We start from the raw sequence: 20,963 nt of genomic DNA, 5'->3' as shown, positions 1-20,963 counted from the left end.
TGAAGTCCTACTGATCCTTGGCGGTGTGTGGATATAAATTAGTGGAGAGAGTTTTGAAAAGCAAGCTTATGGGGTTGGAACTTGTAATGAGAAGCACTTAATGTAGAGCACATGCGCCTGATCCCAACTAGTTTGACATTGATGATTTGGCACTTGGTTGTTCACACACACACAAGAAAGGTCCAAGCAGAGAAGAAAAAATCTCTTGAATTTAGGATCAGCACTTGACTGGAAATCATGTTCCTCTTTAAGCTGTGCTTCTAACCTATCTAGTGAGGGCAAATCTCTTGAGAATTCATCCACAAAGTTTGCATTTATTTTTCTGTTTTAGCTCATTCTTCTTGTCTTATTGTCATTTTTGTTTTGCTCGAGGACAAGCAACGTTCTAAGTTTGGGGGTGTGACAACTCTAAGAAATTAGAGTTATCCAATGGTTTTATAGCTCAAAAGTTGCGTGACCAAGAGTGATTTTTTCTAGTTTCTTATGTGTTTTAATTTAGATTTTTACAGTTTACACTTACTATGGCTTAGCTCCGTACTTGTGCTCTTCTTGAAGTAAAATTTGATGATTTTGAATTAAAAAGAGGTAGAAAATTGACTAAGACTATGTGCGCGCTTTGCAGGAAATTTTTGGACTAAATACTGTGGCATTCTAGCAACATTGGCATATGGCTGACGTTAGCGCACTACCTGGAGAAAGCAGACAAAAAGGAATTCGTGTGAGGTGGCTAAGCAGGTGTCATTGTGGTCCACTATGCACATCATCAAGTGACACCTCAGCCCTTGTGTTGCCCTAGAAGGGAATGTTTTCTTAAGACAAAGGGGTAGCTGCCAGGAAAAGAAGAGGAGAGAGAAACAAGGCTAAAATATAGAAAAATAGGACAGAGAGTATTTTCTTTACAGAGAACAGACAGAGCATCTCTCTCCAGAAAACACACAGTGCATTACCCAGAGAGGAAAAAGCTTAGTACGAGAGCTGAGGAAGAAAGGAAATACAGAGAGTACCCAGCCCCAGAAACAGATTCAGAAATGTGAGAAGAAGGGAATAAGGCAGGAGGTTGAAGGACGTTTTGACCGAACAAAGAGGAATCCAAGATCCAGCTGAAATTCATTCTTCTTCTGTTAGCTTAACTCTCTTTTGTTATTTAGCTACTAATTTAGCTATGGATTATGTTGGAGCTTTGAATCTTGTAAATCTCGTTATGAACTAATTTGTTTTAGCTAGGTTTGCTAATGGAACCAAGATTGTAAGAATGACAATTTGTTTCTGAGATGCTATTAAATTACTATTCATGTTCGTTCATGTGAGCTAATGCCTATTTCTATTCTTGACTGGCCATCAATTTTAGGATACAAGATTAAGATTAATACTGGAAGGGTTAGTTTTAATCAAATTTAGCATGAATGATTCTTGTTCAATAACCTTGCTTAGTTGTTGATTAGTGGATGGTATAGGAATATATTATTCACCTTGCATAACTTAAAGAAACCTGAGCTTAAATCTGCATTCCGAGAGCTAGATTCACATAAGAATATGCTGAAAATGGTTTAAGGAACCTTAGTCATAATTAATTCAGAAAAACTTTATGCAATAGAAGAGTTTCTGTTAACAAGGATAGTAAATGTTGCAGCATTTTCGGTAACATTTTAGTCAGACTTGCAATTGAGGGGAAGTTAGTAGACCTAGCTCATTTTCACCACTGAATTACAGCCCATCATTACGTTCTTGTTATTGTTAGCCACTTAGATCGCATTTAGTTTGCATTCATTTTATTTACATCATTTTAGTGAAGTTGTGCCACATTCATTCATTACTTGTTTTGTTGATTATATAACTTCCAACACGTATTTTTGGTGATTCAATCATCGTGGGATCGACACTTTTATTCACTCTTTATTACTTGTTTGCAACACGTGCACTTGCGAGCATAAAAACCACGCAACATTTTCTAACTAAATTTCGGAGGAGTTTCGCCTAATTTTTTAGTTTATCGAGCTAACCATAGCTCGTTTTATCCGTTATTTTAACTTTTCAACCATATATCCCAACCTTTCTCATTCTTTTTTATCATCATAAACACCTTAAGTTCTAGGGTTTCATCACAGTTTTCACAAGAATTTTCTATCAATAAAAACGCTAAACACAAAACCCTATAACTGAAAATTTATCCTTTAGACATTAGGTTTTTTAGTACCATTAATAACCATAAGCAAATCATCATCCTTAGCAAAAATATTTTCATGTTCTCTACTGTTCATGGACGTGCATCCATGGTGAAAAATGAGGAGAAAAATTGAAATTTTACCTTAGAAGAGTGAAGAGCAAGCTCTGGTGACTCTAATCAATGATAGTTTTCTGTCGATTTCGATTTGAACTTATTTTTCTCACTTTGGAGAATTATTTTTCCTCTCTCTCTTGGCTGAATGTTCTCTGGTTCGTTTGCATGAAAAATGAACATTTTGGCTGTATTTTTTCCTTTTAAAAACGTTCACAAAAAGCATGAGGGACCTAAGTGTAATTTTGACATTTTCTAGGTTTTTTTTTTTTACAAAAACATCAAAACTTGCTTTCTCCCTAAGTCTTGGCCGGCCATCTTCCCTTTTCCATGTGTCATAATCTCAACCCTCCATCCATTAATCACCTTAATTCTCAACCATTCATCTTTAATAACTATCTTATTGCGGTTCAATTTAATTCTTATCTAGTGCGCATTTTACCTGCGTTTTTTGAGCAGTTGGTCAACTTGGTCAACTTTACTCAACCTCAACTAACTTTTTAAGAGTCACCTATTGGTCGACTCTTGGTCAACAAATTTTGACTCGGTCAACCCTAAACGGTCAAAAACCTTAACTTTCTCGGTTCAGCCTTCCGAACCCCTTTTTTGTCCATTTTTCATTCTGATGGTTTCTAAAACCCTAGAATTGATGTTTTTCAATTCTTTTTCATTTATTAAACTTAATATTCATGTGTTTATCATCTTGTGATAATAACACAGTGTTCCGTGCCTCTTTCTTGATTACAGTCTGAAATTTAATAACTGTATTATTGTTCAAAAATTTTTAACTTTTAACTTATACTTTGCTATTCAGTATTAATATCAACAAATACTTATCATAAAAGTATTCATATTTATAATACAGAGAATTCTCAAAAATTTCATCTTATACAATACTTTCTTCGACTTCCTGGTCATGACACTATATGAGTATAGTCGTAGAGGAAATTATTATGTATAAATCTAAAAATCCGTTTGCATATGCGTGCAAAGATTTACGTAACTCGTTAAGGAAAGGTCCCTTAAAAAGAAGTAACAAAGAAAGGTCCTTCTGAATCATTATTCATTACCCAAAAATGAAAAATGAAAAAGAAAAAGGATTACACATTATTCACATAATCATAGCATGAATCACGTGATAAACAAATGACATCATTTTAAGAAAACCCTACTTTTTTCCCCTTATGATGTTATGGCAACCCAAAAATGAAAAATGAAAAAGAAAAAGGATTACACATTATTCACATAATCATAGCATGAATCACGTGATAAACAAATGACATCATTTTAAGAAAACCCTACTTTTTTCCCCTTATGATGTTATGGCAACCCAAAAATGAAAAATGAAAAAGAAAAAGGATTACACATTATTCACATAATCATAGCATGAATCACGTGATAAACAAATGACATCATTTTAAGAAAACCCTACTTTTTTCCCCTTATGATGTTATGCCATTTTTAAATTAATAATAAAAAATAATAATAACGATCCTAGTTCATCAACCTCTTTCATTCATTTAAAATCAAATGAAGAGGAACTCATAATTCTCACAACTACGAGAGGATACAAACCAAAACGTGGAGATTCTAGGGGGGTCATGCTTCCTAAATTTCTCCAATATTATTAAGTACATAACGAGAAACACATGGGCCACCGCATCTCAAGCCCTCTTGCATTAAAGTGGAGATACTTTACATTACATGGGAAAACACTTACCATTGAAACTTCAAATTTGGCCGTACACGTGGCAGGCTATTTTGTGGTCATGAACAATTTATTCTCATAGATCAAAGTGCATGAACACTAACAAGAAGCATGGTTGGGCTAGAGGACCCCATAACCAGTTCACCATTTTCATATTTTCCAAATTACAACTAGCCTCTTTCTCACACTTGGTTTTTCTTTACCTCATGCATCGGAGGAATTATTCAATACACAAAGTGTATCATGTCATATTGTTTATGTGGTACACCCGTCTAATAAAATTATAAGATCAACATTAATTGAATTGACCACAAAAGCGCGCGGTTTGATCCGGTGATAATATTGGAAAATTTCATATATATTTATTTATCTTATAAGATAAATAAATCAAATACCGTCTTGTTGATTTACTTTTCTTCCACACCGAAACGTCATTTGTTCTCTCATATTTCGCTCCTTGTGTATTCAAACCACATACAATTTTGTTTGGCGTCTCAAGAACTTATTGATTTTCAATATATGATATAAGAATATTTATTAGATTTATTAGATTTATTTGTAAACAAATTTCATAGACTTCTAACACGAAAACGATATTCTTGACATACAAAAAGATATGCTGTTTTTACTCCAATAAAATGACACACACTTTTACCTTTCAGTGTATCTCATTTACGGACAGTAAAACGACATGTTGTATCTTTGTTGTTGTTTAATATTTGAAACGACATGAATTTGAGTATAATTCTTCTGTCGTTCAAGAAGGGCGCGCAGATAGCAACCACAATCCGTCGTCGTTACCCCGTTAGCACTTTTGAAAAGCCAGGAGTTTCGTTGTCGTTCATTTCCTGCTGTCGTTTGCCACTTAACATAATAAAACAGCGGCCCAAATAAAAGCAATCTCGTCGTAGAACCAGACTCTTGAGAGTACTCTCTGAGAAGAAGTGCTATATCCAGAACCGCATAAACCTCATCTTCATCGATCATCATCCATTCCTCAAACTCACTGCGACGTTCTCTCTCTGTCCAACAGAAAAATGGCGCTCAATCTTACCAACTCCTTCCTCCAAAGCAGACTCTGTCCTCCATCTCTATCCTCCAAGAAGGTAAAGATACCTAATTATTCCCAAACTTCGACTAAATTCCGTCTTCTTCTTCTTCTTCATTTTCTTACCGTTTCTTTGTTTCCCTTGGAATTTCTGTCTTTCCAGGTTCCAGGACCGAGGAATTGCCGGCCTTCGGTGGTGACGTGCAGGAAGAAGGACATCCACCCGGAGTTCTACGAGGACGCGAAGGTGTACTGCAACGGAGAGCTGGTGATGACCACTGGTGGGACCCAGAAGGAGTACGTCGTCGATGTCTGGTCGGGAAACCACCCCTTCTACCTCGGAAACCGCTCCGGCGTCCTGGTCGACGCCGACCAGGTCGAGAAGTTCCGGAAGAAGTTCGGTGAGCTTTCCCAGATTATGGAGATTCCGGTCCTCAAGGGAGAGATTGTGCTTCCGCCCAAGCGCAAGGGCACTGGCAAGGGCAAGAAGAAGTAGATAGAGCTTCCCATTCTTATACTTCGCCAGGTAACCAGAAGTTTTCGAGAAAAAGATAAAAGTTGGGAGTTTTCTGGGTTTTTGTGGCTTTGTGCTGTTGATTTGTCGGCACACGTTTATTTAAGCTATAAGGAGTATGCCTATCATCTGATTGTTAATATGCCTCAATTGACATAGATTGTAGAGTTGCTTAACTTGGGGAAAGGAAGGCAATAGAATTTGATGAGTAATTTCTATGTGGAATGAAATCGATTCTTTTGTTCAATTTAGGTGGCTTGATATCTGTTACTTGAAGTGAAAATTTTATTGATGAATATGCTTGTTTCAGAATTCCATTCTTAAGGAGATTTAGCCTTTTTAACAACTTATGGCAAGTCGAAATAATTCATTTTACCCAGTCTCCAAAATCAGGGCAGTAGTAGAAAAGCTGTAGAAGTTTCATTACTTTTCATCTTTTACAATCTGCTATAGAATTCAAACTGGTGACATGACATGGTTGCAAGTGAGAATACCATGGTAATACGGTAGACACTAAGCAAGCACACTGTAGTAGTAGACTAGCAGTAGCTTTTATTTAGATATTATAACATAGATTGGATATCAAGTTGCTATCAACATTATTGATAGCTGATTAACATTTGAAGTAGCAGAAGCACGCAAACCCTGGAAATTGTGACAAGCTCCATGTGAAGCCTTCTCCCAGTTCCTGCATTGGCGATTGCAATGGCCAGAATTCGTACAGAGTCCCGACCATGTTTTACTCTGCCTCTGACATAGTTTTCCTTCCACCATTGTCATTTCTGCAATTAATTAACAACCATAAGAATTTTCACAGTTAGAGTCGATAAACAGTGTGGCTAAGAATTTGATTTTCAGATAATATCAGGCAAACTTAGATACATTCATTAAGCGAGAAGGCAAGAACTACGTTAAGGAAATAGAAGAAATAAGAACAAGAATCTTTACTGCATACCAGGGGAAATAAGAAGGGAAAAGAGAAAGAGAAGGAGAAGGCCATTGAACAGTGGAAGGCTTCGTAGCTTAGCCATCTTTGCTTATTTCCTTCTCTACCTGAAAGAGAAGATGTGAGTGCTTCTTTTTTTGGTTTGATGCTATTTATAAAGTGATTTATCCATAGCCTTCTTTGTCGCTCATACAAGATAATGGGATAGTTTCCTTTTGCGGAGTGTGAATGCGAGCTGAAATGGTATTAGTTGTCAGCCTCTTAGTTGAATACTTTGAATTCAAATCTTCTTCATAATGATGCTTTGGCAGTTTATACTGTCCATGGACTTCCATTTATAACTTGTTGAGAAGATGAGAAACGACAAATTCAAGCTTCCACTGGGTCAGCGGAAGCAAAAGTTTTGGATAACGTTATCTGCTATCTTACTTCTTTGTTAGGTTGGCCCTTTTGAATATCAAATGGGTTCTTTAGGTTTCAATCTTAAACGGATTCATGCAACGTAAGTAGATCAAGCGCCTTCTTCCTCTGTCTTTTTATCTATTTATATCCATATAAAGTCGGTGTTTGTAGGCAATTAATTGGCTGCCATGAAGAACTAAACCAGCGCCTTCTTCCTTTGTTTTTGTTTGCTATTTGTGTTTAAAGGGAAATCCAACTTATTTTAGCTCCTTAACGTGAATGTCAAACAGGAGCTAAATTATAGAGCAAATAGATCCCAGGGGTCCACTTCCGTTAGCCTGTCTCTCAAGCTGGCAAAAAGTGGTCCTTTTGACTTTGAGAATAACTACATGCATTTCCTAACTTGGGAACTTTTTGGTCTCTCTCTTGGGGCTCAATGGATTTAATTCCATTTGTTAAGGCGTTTGTCAAAGTTTGTTTGTCCATTCTTTTTCAGCTCAGAGACCAATGAGACAGCACTAATGAGAAATTCTTGTAGTGGAATTCAAACTCGAAGTGTTGGAATCTATAATTCACCCACGTGAGGCATGAATCATTGTCCTCTCAAAGTTTATCTTTAACCATGCGAAATGTAGAGAGTCCCTGGGAAACCATTTGGCTGAAGCTTGCAGTGTTTGATTCCACACGTCCTAGTTTTTAAACCCCATGACCTCTACGATCAGAATAGGTTTTAGCATCCCAATAAAAAGCCATATTGTTTTGACTTTTTGCTTCAAACTCAACATCCTTGAAGAATGGCAGGTTGCGGGTGGCGGATGAGTTAGGGTGGATTTAGTTCGCTGATTTGAGTTTTTAATTCGAGTTGAGATGTGACTTTATGTGAGAGCTTTTTACTGTAGTAAAAAAGTTAAATATGACTGTTTTTTAGAGCTTTTTATTATAGCAAAATTTGAATTTTAAACTCGAATCGGTAAAATGAACGGGGCCTTAATAAACACAGTTCAGTCTACTGAAGAAAATAAATCAAAGTTAAACACTTTTCCAAGAATTTTATGTTTATGCTACCAATTTTACTTGGTTTCTTAGAACCCTTTGCTGGGAAATTTTGTGCCCCTCCGAAAAATAATAATACACTCTGAAAAGCTAAAGTAATAAATTTTACCTGATATTATGGGCTTGGCAAATTTTTTTAAATTTAACTCGACAGTTCTCTGATATTGTCTATGTTTTGACTTTTTAAAATGGGAATGAAATACCATTTCTGTGTAGATTACAATAACCAATTTCTTAGCTTTTCTCATTATGTTTTGTTACTTCTTTTTGGTAATTAATTTGCATCCTTGTTGAACACAGATTTTTTCTGCACATTTAAATTTGTATTAAATTGCTACCCCATCTGTTCTTTATTTTGAACTTACCTACTCAACATATCTGTTCTTCAAAATTGGAATACAATCTCATTAATACTAAAAGGATAAATTTCAAGCTCCCGAATTTTATACCATGTTTTAATTTGCTCATGGTTCATTTCGTTCCTTGGATTATGTACTCTAGTTTAAATTGCCCACTCACATTTTTATACAACTAACAAAACGATAATGTAACACTAATTATACTTTTATAAATGCCTCTTAAAGTATTGATTTTAAATCAATTTGTTCTTTAAAATTTTATTTTGTGTCAACTTGTCTCCTGATATTTTAAAATATCATGTGGTAAATTAACACAAAATCAATAATTTAATAGGCGTTTATTAAATAACATTAGTTATGGGAATGTTTGAACTACTTTTCCTTTATAAAATCAGGGGCATATTGAAATCTTTTTTATGGCGGTTACTTGTCAGAATACCTTCGGTGATCATCTAGGATACAGCATGAGATCTTTTTTTTCTTTTTTACTGTTCTATTCTTTTTTCTTTTTTTTTTCCTATTGTCGCGGTTTTTTTTTTTTGTATTTATGTTCCGGAGACAAGGATGGACGTTGTGTTACTGGTGGTTATCAGCTGGTACATGGCTAGATATCGGTTGGTATCCCAACCGAAAACCGATATCAATATGAATACTGATATTTGCTGATTGGTAATCGGCTTGTATCACAGTGGATACTAAATGGTATCTTAACTCTTAAGAGTATATTTGGTATTTCAAAATATAGTGCGATGACATTACATGATAATCTCAACAATTTTTTTTGTTGTTGACAAAATTACTAAATTTATCTTTAAAAGTGTATGAGTTTTAATTTTGACCCGTTAATCTTGATTAATATTCTTTTAACTAATATAGTTATTTAATTAAAAGGATATTAATAAAAAGTAATTAGTAAAAATTTAGACTATGCATCTATATGTCTTCTTTTCTCTCTTTTTTTTTTTTTGGACATAGGTCAATTCAAGCCCTAGAATTGTGGTACTTATCTATAAAGCCCGGAACATGAGAGAATTATTGAACTAAAAGTATAGAGTTTTAATTTTTATCTCTTATTTTTATTAATACTTTTTAACTAAAATAGTTATTGAGTTATTGGCATAAATGGTCTTTAACTTATTTAGTAAGTAATAATTTGATCTCTATTTTTTTTTTGTTAAATCGATCTTCAATCTTTTAAAATATGTATAATTTGGTCTTTTCCGTCAAGATCCGTCTAAAAACTAAAAAAAAAAAAAAAAAAAAAAAAAAAAAAAAAAGATACTTGCCACGTGACCTATTAAATTAGGGTATATGTGTAAAAACGCATCATTTCTTTTGATTTTCTCAAGATCATCCGAATCCTTCCTTATCTCCACTCCCTCTCCTTCAACTGTCAACCAACTCCCCACCAAACGGGGCCTTAAGCCAGACCAGAAAACACAGCAGTTATTCACCAAAACTTTGATTTTTTATTTCACCGTCGTTTTGAAGGAAAGATGTTAATTTTTCTGAATCTTAAACAAAACATATTACACTTAACTTGCACTTCACGACAATGAGTTGAAAACCTCTCATCTGATATAATCCTTTGCAAGAAAATGGGAGAAACAACGGATAACCTTTTTCTCCATTGTTCAAATTCATGCTACATCTAGTCGCTTTTATTGAAAGAGCTGGGCTTTTCATGGGTTACGCCTAGGGGTTGCAGGGATTTACTCTAGTTCTCTCTTCCCCTTAGCTTTAGCCCTAAGGGTAAAATTTTGTGGAAATTTGCCTCATTAGCCATCTTTTGGGGTATTTGGGCGGAAAGGAATCGTCGGATTTTTAACGATGTAGAGGAGGATTAAATTGTTTTGTGGGATAAAGTCAAATTTTGGGTTTCCTTGTGGGTGTCCGTGATAAACAGTTTGGTAATCGGAGCTTATCGGATTTATTTTGGAGTTGGGCTCCTTATTTATAGCCTAACTTCTCTTAGGCTTTGTTTTGGTTGTTAAGAAAATCTCATCCTCTCTTCGTACTTCTCCTTTTTTATCTTTAATTTAAATTGTGTAATAAAAAATATTATAATAAAAAATTTTAATGTAAATATTTAAAAAAAATATTATAATAATAAAATTTGAGTTGCGAATAAATGTCTACAATTTTTGAACGCAAAAATTGCACTTTAATTTGCTTCTGTAGCCCGAAAGGAGTGGACCATATTTTGACAGGTGGTGAAAATGCGAATTATTTACAGAGCCTAAAGTTCAGTGTCAGAAATGATTGGACTATCACAAACAGAGAAACGGAATCTCCGACATCAAATTATAAAATATTACTAAAAGGAGGTAGGAAAGTTACTTAGGTAATTTCGGCCACGTTGCACAAAATATAGAAAAAAGGTCACAGATTGCGGCAGAATTATTGGTGGGTCGTTTTTAACTTTTAGAGTCGTAGCAATGGGTGATAAAACAAGCTAAAGATGTCCTGTGCATGGATTTATCGAGAAAGAAAAAGGCTGTGAATGGCCTAATCTTAGCGAGTAAGAATCGATGTAGATTTTTTGCTTGTTCATCATCTCTGTAACAATAAAGTTTGGTTTATATTCCAATTTAATTGAATTTAAGAAAAAAAATAAGAGTGACGAGTAGTTTGACATTAACTAATTTTAGTTAAATTTTTATAGTTTTTTTTTTTTGTCCTTTAAAAAAAGGGTTTTGGCATAACTTTTTGCATGAAAAACTCCTGATGAATCATGAGAGTCTCCGTTGGCTTATCCACTTGCAACATTTGCTACTCAAGACAATTAAGAGAATCAGAGAAAAAGAGTGAGATATCTATCATCCACCTGTCCAGTTTTTTCTTTTTCTTTTTTCTTTTTATTTTTTTAAATTAAAATCACAATTTGAGTACACAATTTCTCTCCTTTATTCACATGGTCACGTCGTCTTCTTCCTTTGCAATGTCCCAATAATGACGCATGCCATGTTATATAAATATGGCATAACCATAATACAGTCTAACCTATAGATACTCCGTATTTTAAAAAAGGATTATTAAAGGATTACTGGATTAGAACAGAAAGCGAAAACTATCTAACATAATCTTTTGAGAAAGGGAAGTTAGTCAAAACAGTGATGTATGGGTCATTAAACAAGTATATTGGCCAGATACGAAGTAGATAACCCGAATGGTATAATTTAGATCTCATTTTTGGACCTATATATATATATATATATATATATTTCTTTTCCGATCACTTCTGTTTTCTACATGAAAGAAGGTAACGTGGCCAAGCAAAAGACCTAATGGCTGTATTTCTTTTTCTTTGTTTTTTTACCTACCCTAATTTTCTTATCCTCAGTTTCAACGTCAGAGGTGTTTTAGATCTCATTTTTGGACCTATATATATATATATATATATATATTTCTTTTCCGATCACTTCTGTTTTCTACATGAAAGAAGGTAACGTGGCCAAGCAAAAGACCTAATGGCTGTGTATTTCTTTTTCTTTGTTTTTTTACCTACCCTAATTTTCTTATCCTCAGTTTCAACGTTAGAGGTGTTGGATTTTGGCATTGGTCACCTGCTAGCTAGAGAGCATTATCTATGTGGCCAAATTTCTATTTTTTCCGTTGACACATATGGTCGAAAGAATAACTTATGATATGTTACCATACAATTTTTTTTTTTTTTTTTTTTTTTTTTTTCCATGCATTTTGTAGTATGTAGGTTATTTTTGTTATATATGAGTCAAATTTTTTTTTAATAAAAAGGAGATTATAGTGTCATTATGTTCCCCATCTTCTTCTTCTATAGCAAAACTTCATGGATCTAAGAATCCAAGCTTATTCTACTCAAAGAATGTGCTTGGTTTTACTCCTACCATACTATAAGATTAGCGCCACAGTTCCACACAACGTATTGACCGAGTTGGAACCTTAAAGTAGAGTTGTGAAATTGAACCTTAATCATCTTGAAAAAAGAAGAAGAAGAAAAAAAGACATACTAGATAATTATTGCACCGTACCATGGTGGTGGCATAAGTCAATTTAGACCTCGATAATTGAGATTAGAAACAAACCATTACTAGCAAGATATATGTTTACTACGAGGGATTGAATTTGGAGAGCTAATTTTGATTCTACAATGTTTTCTTCCAGTTATAAGCCTTTTTATCAATTGTCATGTAAGAAATAGTTTCGAACTTGAGATAACTAATTAATGCCGAGGCCTTTAGTACATGTATCGATATATTTGCCATAATGAGTACTGACTAATTTTGTTACATTTCGTTTCAGTAAATATTTGAGATTTGGACGGCCCAAAAGTGAAAAAAAAAAAGAGCTACTTTTTTCTTTAATTAAAACTTCGATACTCTTGAAAAAGATGGGAATCTTCGCGTGGGGTTTGCACTAAACATACAAAATAGTAGCGATAGCATTAGTGGCAGGCAATATGATTTCAAGTGACATGATTAAGATTAAAACAGTAAAACTTCTTTGATATGTTGGCTCAAAAGAGGTTTATAATCGCCAGATTTCGTTGGATAAGCTTTCCAGGTAAACCCCGGAGATGCATTATTATTACCTTTTCATTTTCTTGGGACCCATCCCATTCTAACCTTTTCTCCAAGTGACAATTTAATTTTAAGAATCAATCACCTTTACCTAAAACTAATCACTCCCTTTATCATGGAAGCCAAAAGCTTGATCTACATTATTACTCTTTTCCCTCACTTTTTAAGGCTTATCATTCCCTTCATTATGGTAAAATATAAAGTTTCAATTTGAAAAATCAAAACGTTTGAAGGATTGGAATTGATGGAGTTAGGAAGACAAAGATTTGGCTCATGAGTTCAGGTTCAACCAGTTTGAACCCATGAGCCAATTTGAAGATGTAAAATTTTTGCCCACCCCGACGCACACGCACACCTTTTTATTTAGTTCGAGTTGTAAGTCCAAACCATACTTTTCAGACTTTATTGTTTAAATAAAAAGAGTTTAAACCCTGTTCATTTTACGATTCGAGTTTAACATTTGAGTTTTATTATAGTAAAACATTTTCAGAAATAGTTACATCTAATTTTTTTACTACAGTCGAAAGTTTTAGCATAAAGTCACATCTCAATTCGAATTAAAAACTCGAATCAACGAACTAAACGAGCCTCAAACCTACAATCCAAACGGACCTTCATTTTGCTTCATTTAAGACGCAAAGGATGAGGGATGGGGTAAAAGGTAGGTAGAATAATTAGACAGCGGAAGTCTACGGTCAATCAAAAATAAGAATGGGTTGCTGATCACTGTTGTTTTCCCTCTTGATTCCAATGGTGAGCTTCAAATAAAGGAAAGCCTGCAAAGAGTTGTCGGAATGTCCTTATGCTTAAGTCAATATAGTGCTTAGGGCCCGTTTGGATTGGCCTAATAAAAGCTGTTTTTAACTTATTTAGTCTAAAAGTCATTTTTAAACCTGTTTAGATGGTTAACTTAAAGTGCTTTTAACTTTTTTAAACACTTTTGGAACAATCCATCTCTTTGGTGCTTATGAAAAAAAATTTTATTTACATTTTTAACATTTTATTTGTGAACAACAAATAAAATATTTCATCCACATCATTTTATTACATTATTTTAGATAACAAGAAGTGCTTTTGATTTTTTTTATTCAAACAAGTTTAAAAGTTCTTTTTAAATATAAAAATATTTTTTCAAACACTATCCAAATACTAATTAAAAAGCTCTACTTTATGCGTATCTTTACTACTTAAAAATATAAGCACAAATTATCTCAAATTAGCCAAATAGTGAAAGCAAGAGAAAATAAAAAAGCGTGACTATGAGAAAATGAACATCCTATCTCAATGTCAAATTTTCGAACCCTTGTGCTCAACATGGTCGAGCAGACCAAGGAGGACACTTATCTGCTCGCTTGGGGTGAGGTTCCTTCTCTCAATGATTGGGCTTGCCGCCGACTGATTTGGGACTGTTCGGCAGCCCTTTTTTGAGTCAAAAATTTAAAAAAAACAACTCGAGTTATAACTTTATTCAAGTTCATGTTCTTTTAAGTTTGAACTCGAGTTTAAGACTAAAACTCGAGTTTAAGTTTCCCTTTCAACTCGAGTTCAAAAACTCGAACTCAAATTAATGAACAATATTTTTTCTATTCTTAAACATGCTATAACTTTTTCGTTTTAATTCTGATTGAGATGATTTTTTTTCTATGCACTGACAACGAAAAGATGAATAAAATCTCACCTATATACCCTATTAAAATTTTCCATTAGCATTGAGTTTTTATTAAAATACTATCTAAATACAAATTCAAGTTTTGACTCAGTCAAACACAAACTCAAAAAGATTCTTATCTCAAATCATAACTCAAATGTACACAACCAAACACAAACTCAAGTTACAACTTCAACTCAAGTTATAACTCAAACTCAACTCAAAATCTACATTCAAGTCACCTAACTCAAAAAGGACAAAAGAACAGCCCCTTGGCCGTTCGAAAATCACGTGGAAGTCGTTGATTGGAGAATGAAATTTAATCCCCAAAAATTACACAACTTTGGTTTCTAATAGTAACTAATTTTTACATTTTTCTTTCTTGGAAAAAGTTTTGGAACTAATTATGGTGTTTCAGTTAATTGGTGCTAATCAAATACCAAAGGAGAAATAATCAATTGAACTTAATTTGTGAAAGGACAATTTGTGTGTACATTTATAGCACGGCCCCAAGTGATCTTTTCTTTGGTGTGTACGACAGAACAAAATGTTTGGAGCCATTCCTAGAAAAGAAAACCTAAGTTGGTAAACATGATATGAAAAAAAAAAAAAAAAAAAAAAAAAAAAAAAAAAAAAACTCTGTCAAATTGCTTTTGGTAGACTTATTAAAAAGAAGAGGGACTCAGGGCCTCACGTGAAATCCTGTGTCCTGCTAAAACTAGTACAACTGTTTCTTGTTACTTTAGGATCGAATAGGCAGACATGCATGTCTGTCTGGTCACTGGCGGGGTTGGTTTTATTTGCTTTTCTTTCTTCAATCAATCAATGTTTCATGGGTTTCATCGTCTTCCACGACTAATTCATTACAAGATTTCACGTTGGTATCAGACTTTTGTTGATCCTTTATTTGAACTTTTCTACAGCTTCTTTCTTTCTTTTTACTATTTCTCTCCTGAGATCTCATGAAATTCCCATGACACCATGCATTGCAATAATATATACTTTTGTGTTATACTAACAGGAGCTGAAGAAGTAACTAGAGTATCAATCAATGCACATTATAATGATCAACATGAAATTTGTTATTCCTGACAATTTTGTACTGGCAAAAACCAAACTGGAATATAAAAATACCAGAACCATCTTTACAAAATTTTCCTAGCTCTTCAAATTGCTATAAAAAGCTTCAAGATTTTACTAAACTAAATTTTGTGATGGACAACTTCCATTGTTGCCCAATTTGGATCTGTTGGTACATACAAAATAATATGTTGCCCAGAAACTAACATATGAATCAATCTACTCGTTGGGTTCCAACTCATTTTAATTTAAGATGTTTTTGTTTTTTTGTTGAACCAAGAGAATTAGTTCACCATGACTTCTTTGTCTAAAGAAAAGAGAAGAAAGTCACATGTCTAGTACTTTTAGAATATTGGGATAATTAAGAGAGAGACAGCTGGGACAAATGTACCCACAGTTAATTGGTTTCAGGATGTGAAAAATGTACAAGAAAAAGGACAATCTTTTATTTATCCAAAAAAAGGATAAAATTAAAAAAAAAATAGAAAACAGAAAAAAAAAAAAAAAGAAGAGAAATAGTCGAAGAGAATATGCCACGTAGGCGGTCGTAGGTGGGTGTCCCTTGGGGGCCTGCAATCAGCGAATTTGCCAACCCACGCGTGGGGGTCGCTGTTCCGGTGTCCGGTCCTTGCGCACAGCTTCACTTACCCATCTCATTATTATATTACAGGGTTGTTTTCTTCTTATATTCTCTTATATTAGCCTTGGTGATATTGATGGCTTACAAATTGAAATAAAAAAGAAAATTGACTACTGATTTGTTCTTTATTTTAGGATAAAACATTAAAGTTTGTTGCTTGATTCTTCTGATAGTTTGTCAATTTTGACGCCAGAACGTGATTATATTGTAGATTTTCTTATCCTTATTTTTTTTTTAAAAATAATACATGCGTTGTGTCTCTTCTTGGTGATGCCCACGAAAGAGGTAAATAAATATTGATTATGTCATAATAAATACAGTATATATTCTTCTTCTTTCTTTTTCAAACAAATATTACAATATTTTTAGTACTCTTCATCGTTGTTGTTGCTTTTTATATACGCTTTAGTCAACAGTACACTACGATTTCTTTTCAATTTGTTTCCTTATTATTATTACTATTGTTTTGTGAAAATTTTCCTTAAATTAAAACTATACATACGATCGTTTTTTTTCTTCTTAATCACAGTTTACGAATGAACTAGCTATACTATGTCATAATATATATATTTTTTAGAAAACATAATACTATGAATGTTAGAAAACGTAAGAATATATTTTCTCGTGTCATAGTTGCATTCTCAAATAGCAATAGTTGTCAGAAACGAACTTGATTGTTAAAGCAACAGGAATTTAAAAGATGAATATTGTTAAAGGGAACAACTTTAAGAAAAAAAAAAAATTCAGCATGTGCATGGGAGTGACAAATTATTAACATTATTAAATTGATAAAATTATAATTAGTACTATTACTATTTAATTTTGCTAATAGGCATGGGACTTAGTGATTAATTAACCCTCCCAATCTCTATATAAGGAGACCCCCATATCCGTGTAGAAATATTCATTTTCCCTCTTTCAAAACCATCCAATTCAAGACGACCCCAACAAAGACACTCTTTGAATTAACCAAAAAAAAAAACCAGAGCTGTCTGTCTCTCACTCCTTCCCTTTTTCTCACAAAATCTTCCATTTCTCTCTCTCTCTCTCTCTTTTTTTCCCCTTTTTGATAATCAGCCGAAACTTCTCACTTCCTTGCCATTAACACATTCTTCCAAATCCCTCCTCTGTGTACGGACAAACCATGCTTTCCGTATTGCGAGCCGTTTCCCTTCGCTTAACCGATAACAACAATTTCAAAAATATTTACCGGTTTTTCTTGGAAACCACCATGGAATCTCACGAAATCGACAACGTCAAGGCCGAGAAAGACCTCGCCATCAGAAAATCCCGCCGCGAGCGAAAATTCAAGTGGTTTCTCGAAGCCTGTGCCGTACTCTTCCTCCTCGCTCACTCATCTGCCTATTGGCTTCCCATCGCCGGCGAATTCTCCGGCGATCTTCTCCGCGAGATCGTCTCCGTCTTCCGAAGCCACCTCTTCGTCTTCGCGCTCTTCAACGCCATAATCGTCGCCGTCTATGCTCTCTCCGGAAAAATTCATATCTCAAACGACGCCGGATCCGAACAACCGGACTTGTACGACGAGTTCGTCACCAACAGTGAGTCTGTTCGACGAATTCCAGCCGTCAACGACTCGCCGCCGCCGGAAACCTGTCCGGCCGAGGAGAAAACCGTCTCGTCCGAGAATGCCGACGCTTCAACTCCTGTCGAGAACCGAAACGACGCGAAGCGGAACCCCAAAAAACCGGAAGTTTCGGATTGTGATTGTACGAACAACGAAAAGGCGTTGGTGAAGAGTTATGAGAGGACTCAATCGGTGAGGTTTGAACGGAAAAGGATGGATCAGTCACAGAGAGAATTCCGGCGATCGTACACGGACGTATATCGGAAACTGACGTCTTGCGGCGAAGAAGAAGCGAAGAAATCGAGAAAAGTGAACCAACTGAGCAATGAGGAATTCAATCGCACCATTGAAGCTTTCATCGCTGCTCAAAAATGGATTCAGAGAGAAGAGTACAAGGAAGAGCGAAAAACAGAGCGTTATATGGCTCTCACTGTCTGTCAGTGAAAAACTGAGTAAATACACTAATCCATAGTTATTATATGTTAATCAGTAGTTTATGGAAAGATTAGGAACGCTAATCCATCTGTATTTTTCCGATTAGATCGTGTTATTCTGCAGTTGGAGAATGTACAGCAATCTTATCATCCCTCTTGATCTCCGGCGTCTAGGAAGTCCGAGAATTTTCATGGAATCGTAAATCCGTTTAAATTATTAACTTTATGCGTGTGTTTTTTCCCTTGTTAATCTACGTTTTAGATATTTATTATGGGTTTTTAATATGCTTTTACTTCATGTTGACTTGGACGAGCTTTATTTAACTTGGTGAGAAAATTCATTGACGACGAATAATATTCTTCTAATTAATAGTTGGTGGTGTAGTGGGTGTATTGGGATTGGTTCCAGTTATGTACTCGTTATGAATTCTTATTCTGTTGCACCCTTTCTTTCAGGGAAAATATTATAAACTTTTATCTCGCTCTTCTAGAATCCAAAAAAAAAAAAAGGCCAAAAAAGTAAGAATGCTTGAATAGTAAAAGTTGGAGAGAGAAACGGATTGATCTAATTAAATTCTTTTGGATGATATTCGGTGAATATGTGTTGTTATCTGCCTAGTTTTCCTAGATTGTGACATTGAAAATGTCTCTAGTATTACATTGATCCAGTGGAGTCCCCCCGAAAGATAGGGCATGTAATGCCACAAATTCCAAATTCAGAGGTTACTACATAAAAAAAAAAAAAGACAATAAATTGTTCTTTCTATTATGAAAATTAAGAAAATACAAAACTAAAAAATAAACTTTAGAGGGAGAAATTAGAGAGAGTTTTATTAATCTTATAAAGATATATAAAATAAAGAGTCTTAGAGTTTTATTTATAGGAAAATTTTTGACATTATTCACGGTTACTATTTGCATAGTATTTACTATTTATGATTATTATTTGTACAGTAAGATTTTGACATGAACAGTAATTTTAACTACCTTGCATGGTAACTTTGACTGAGGATGATAGTTACTATTCATAACACTCCCCCTTAGATGTTCACCATTCATGATGCCTCATTTAAAAACCTTGTTAGGAAAAACCTAGTGGGATAAAAACCATAACAAAAGAAAAAAGAGTACATCATTTATCTATACGTGTTTATGTTGCTTCATTAAAAACCGCATTAGTAAAACCCAATGGGATAAAACCATAATAAGGGAAAAGGAGTACAACCACATAAACTCCTCCTCAAGTTGACATGTATAGGCCTTCTTCATGAATCTCAAAGATGACGCATTCTGATACTATGGATATGCTTTCTGAATACTGTAATGGGAAGTGCCTTTTGTGAAAAGATATGTTGCATTGTTACTTGATTGAATGTATTGAATATGTCATTTTTGACGTAACCTTCCTTTATTTGAGCGACACATGCTGCATTGTCTTCAAATAATACTGTTGGATCTTTACTGATAGATAGTCCGCAAGTTTCTTGGATATGTTGAGTCATAGACCTCAGCCATACACAGTCTCGACTTGCTTCATGGAGTGTAATAACTCCGGTATGATTTGAAGAAATGACAACAAGTGTTTTCTTTTGTGAACGCCATGAAACAACAGTACCTCCACATGTGAACACATATCCAGTTTGGGACCTGACTTTATGTGGATCTGACAAATATCCTGCATCTGCAAAACCAATCATCCCTTGTTTTGATCTGTTAGGATAAAATAATCCCAAATCAAATGTTCCTTGAAGATAACAGAATATATGCTTAATTCCGTTCCAATGCCTTCACGTAGGAGATGAGCTAAATCTTGATAATATATTAGTAACAAAAGCTATATCTAGTCGGGTACAATTAGCAAGATGCATAAGAGCTCCTATTGCACTTAATATGGTACTTTAGGACCAAAGACTTCTTCATTACCTTCGCAAGGGCGAAATGGATCATTTTCAACATTAAGTGATCTAACAATCATTGGAATACTTAAAGAGTTTGCTTTATCCATATTAAATTATTTTAAGACCATTTTAGTATAGTTTGATTGATGTACAAGTATTCCACTTTGAAGGTGCTCAATATGTAAACTAAGACAATATTTCATTTTTCTAACATCTTTCATTTCAAATTCATCTATTAAGTATATCACAACTTCTTGAATTTCTTTATGAGTTCTAATGATGTTCAAATCATCAACATAGACAATGATTATAACAAAACCATATCTTGTTCTCTTAATAAAAATACGTGGGCATATAAGATTATTCACATATCCTTCTTTTAATAAATATTCGCTTAAGCGATTTTACCATATGTGTTCGGATTGCTTCAACCCATATAATGATTTTTGTAACTTAATCAAACGTATATCTTTAGGTTTTGAATTTAGTACTTCAGGCATCTTAAATTCATAAAACATTTTCATATAAATATCAATATCAAGCGATCCGTATAAATAAGTTGCATCTATTACAGGAGAATACGTTTCTTCATAATCAATCTCCGGTCATTGTAAAAAACTTTATGCAACAAGTCAAGCTTTATACCTTACAAATTTATTTTTCTCATTGCGTTTTCGAACAAAACCCATTTGTATCCCATAAGCCTGATGGCTTCAGGCATTGAGACAATATTTCCAAAAACTTTACGCTTATTAAGCGAATTTAACTCAGCCTATATGACATCTTTCCATTTGATGTACAGGACCTGATATTG

General features: G+C 34.2%; 3 protein-coding genes across 3 annotated transcripts; 2 read left to right on the top strand and 1 right to left on the bottom strand.

Annotated features, from left to right (window-relative positions):
• The first annotated feature begins 4,889 nt into the window (after window positions 1–4,889).
• LOC21404776 (50S ribosomal protein L31, chloroplastic) lies at window positions 4,890–5,792 on the top strand. Its single transcript, XM_010111747.2, has 2 exons — window positions 4,890–5,089; window positions 5,195–5,792. The coding sequence occupies exons 1-2, from the start codon at window positions 5,021–5,023 to the stop codon at window positions 5,525–5,527; spliced, it is 402 nt and encodes a 133-aa protein (XP_010110049.1). The 5' UTR covers window positions 4,890–5,020; the 3' UTR covers window positions 5,528–5,792.
• A 366-nt stretch (window positions 5,793–6,158) lies between these two features.
• LOC21404775 (defensin-like protein 1) lies at window positions 6,159–6,576 on the bottom strand. The gene is given in 3 exon segments (XM_010111746.2): window positions 6,159–6,199; window positions 6,202–6,327; window positions 6,501–6,576. Coding segments are annotated over 3 exon segments (243 nt in total).
• Window positions 6,577–17,154: 10,578 nt separating this feature from the next.
• On the top strand, window positions 17,155–18,306 carry LOC21404774. The gene has a single exon (XM_010111745.2). The coding sequence runs from the start codon at window positions 17,377–17,379 to the stop codon at window positions 18,259–18,261; it is 885 nt and encodes a 294-aa protein (XP_010110047.1). The 5' UTR covers window positions 17,155–17,376; the 3' UTR covers window positions 18,262–18,306.
• Window positions 18,307–20,963: the final 2,657 nt, after the last annotated feature.

This window comes from Morus notabilis, unplaced genomic scaffold, assembly GCF_000414095.1.
Source record: "Morus notabilis unplaced genomic scaffold, ASM41409v2 Scaffold535, whole genome shotgun sequence".
In the NCBI taxonomy this organism is placed as follows: domain Eukaryota; kingdom Viridiplantae; phylum Streptophyta; class Magnoliopsida; order Rosales; family Moraceae; genus Morus; species Morus notabilis.
The sequence above is the reverse complement of the archived record's forward strand: the minus strand, read 5'-3'. Positions and strand labels throughout refer to the sequence as shown.

Coding starts and splice junctions, on each gene's coding strand:
- LOC21404776 (XM_010111747.2), top strand. CDS start 5,021: ATGGCGCTCAATCTTACCAACTCCTTCCTCCAAAGCAGACTCTGTCCT. Junction 5,090..5,194: donor CATCTCTATCCTCCAAGAAG/GTAAAGATACCT, acceptor CTGTCTTTCCAG/GTTCCAGGACCGAGGAATTG.
- LOC21404774 (XM_010111745.2), top strand. CDS start 17,377: ATGCTTTCCGTATTGCGAGCCGTTTCCCTTCGCTTAACCGATAACAAC.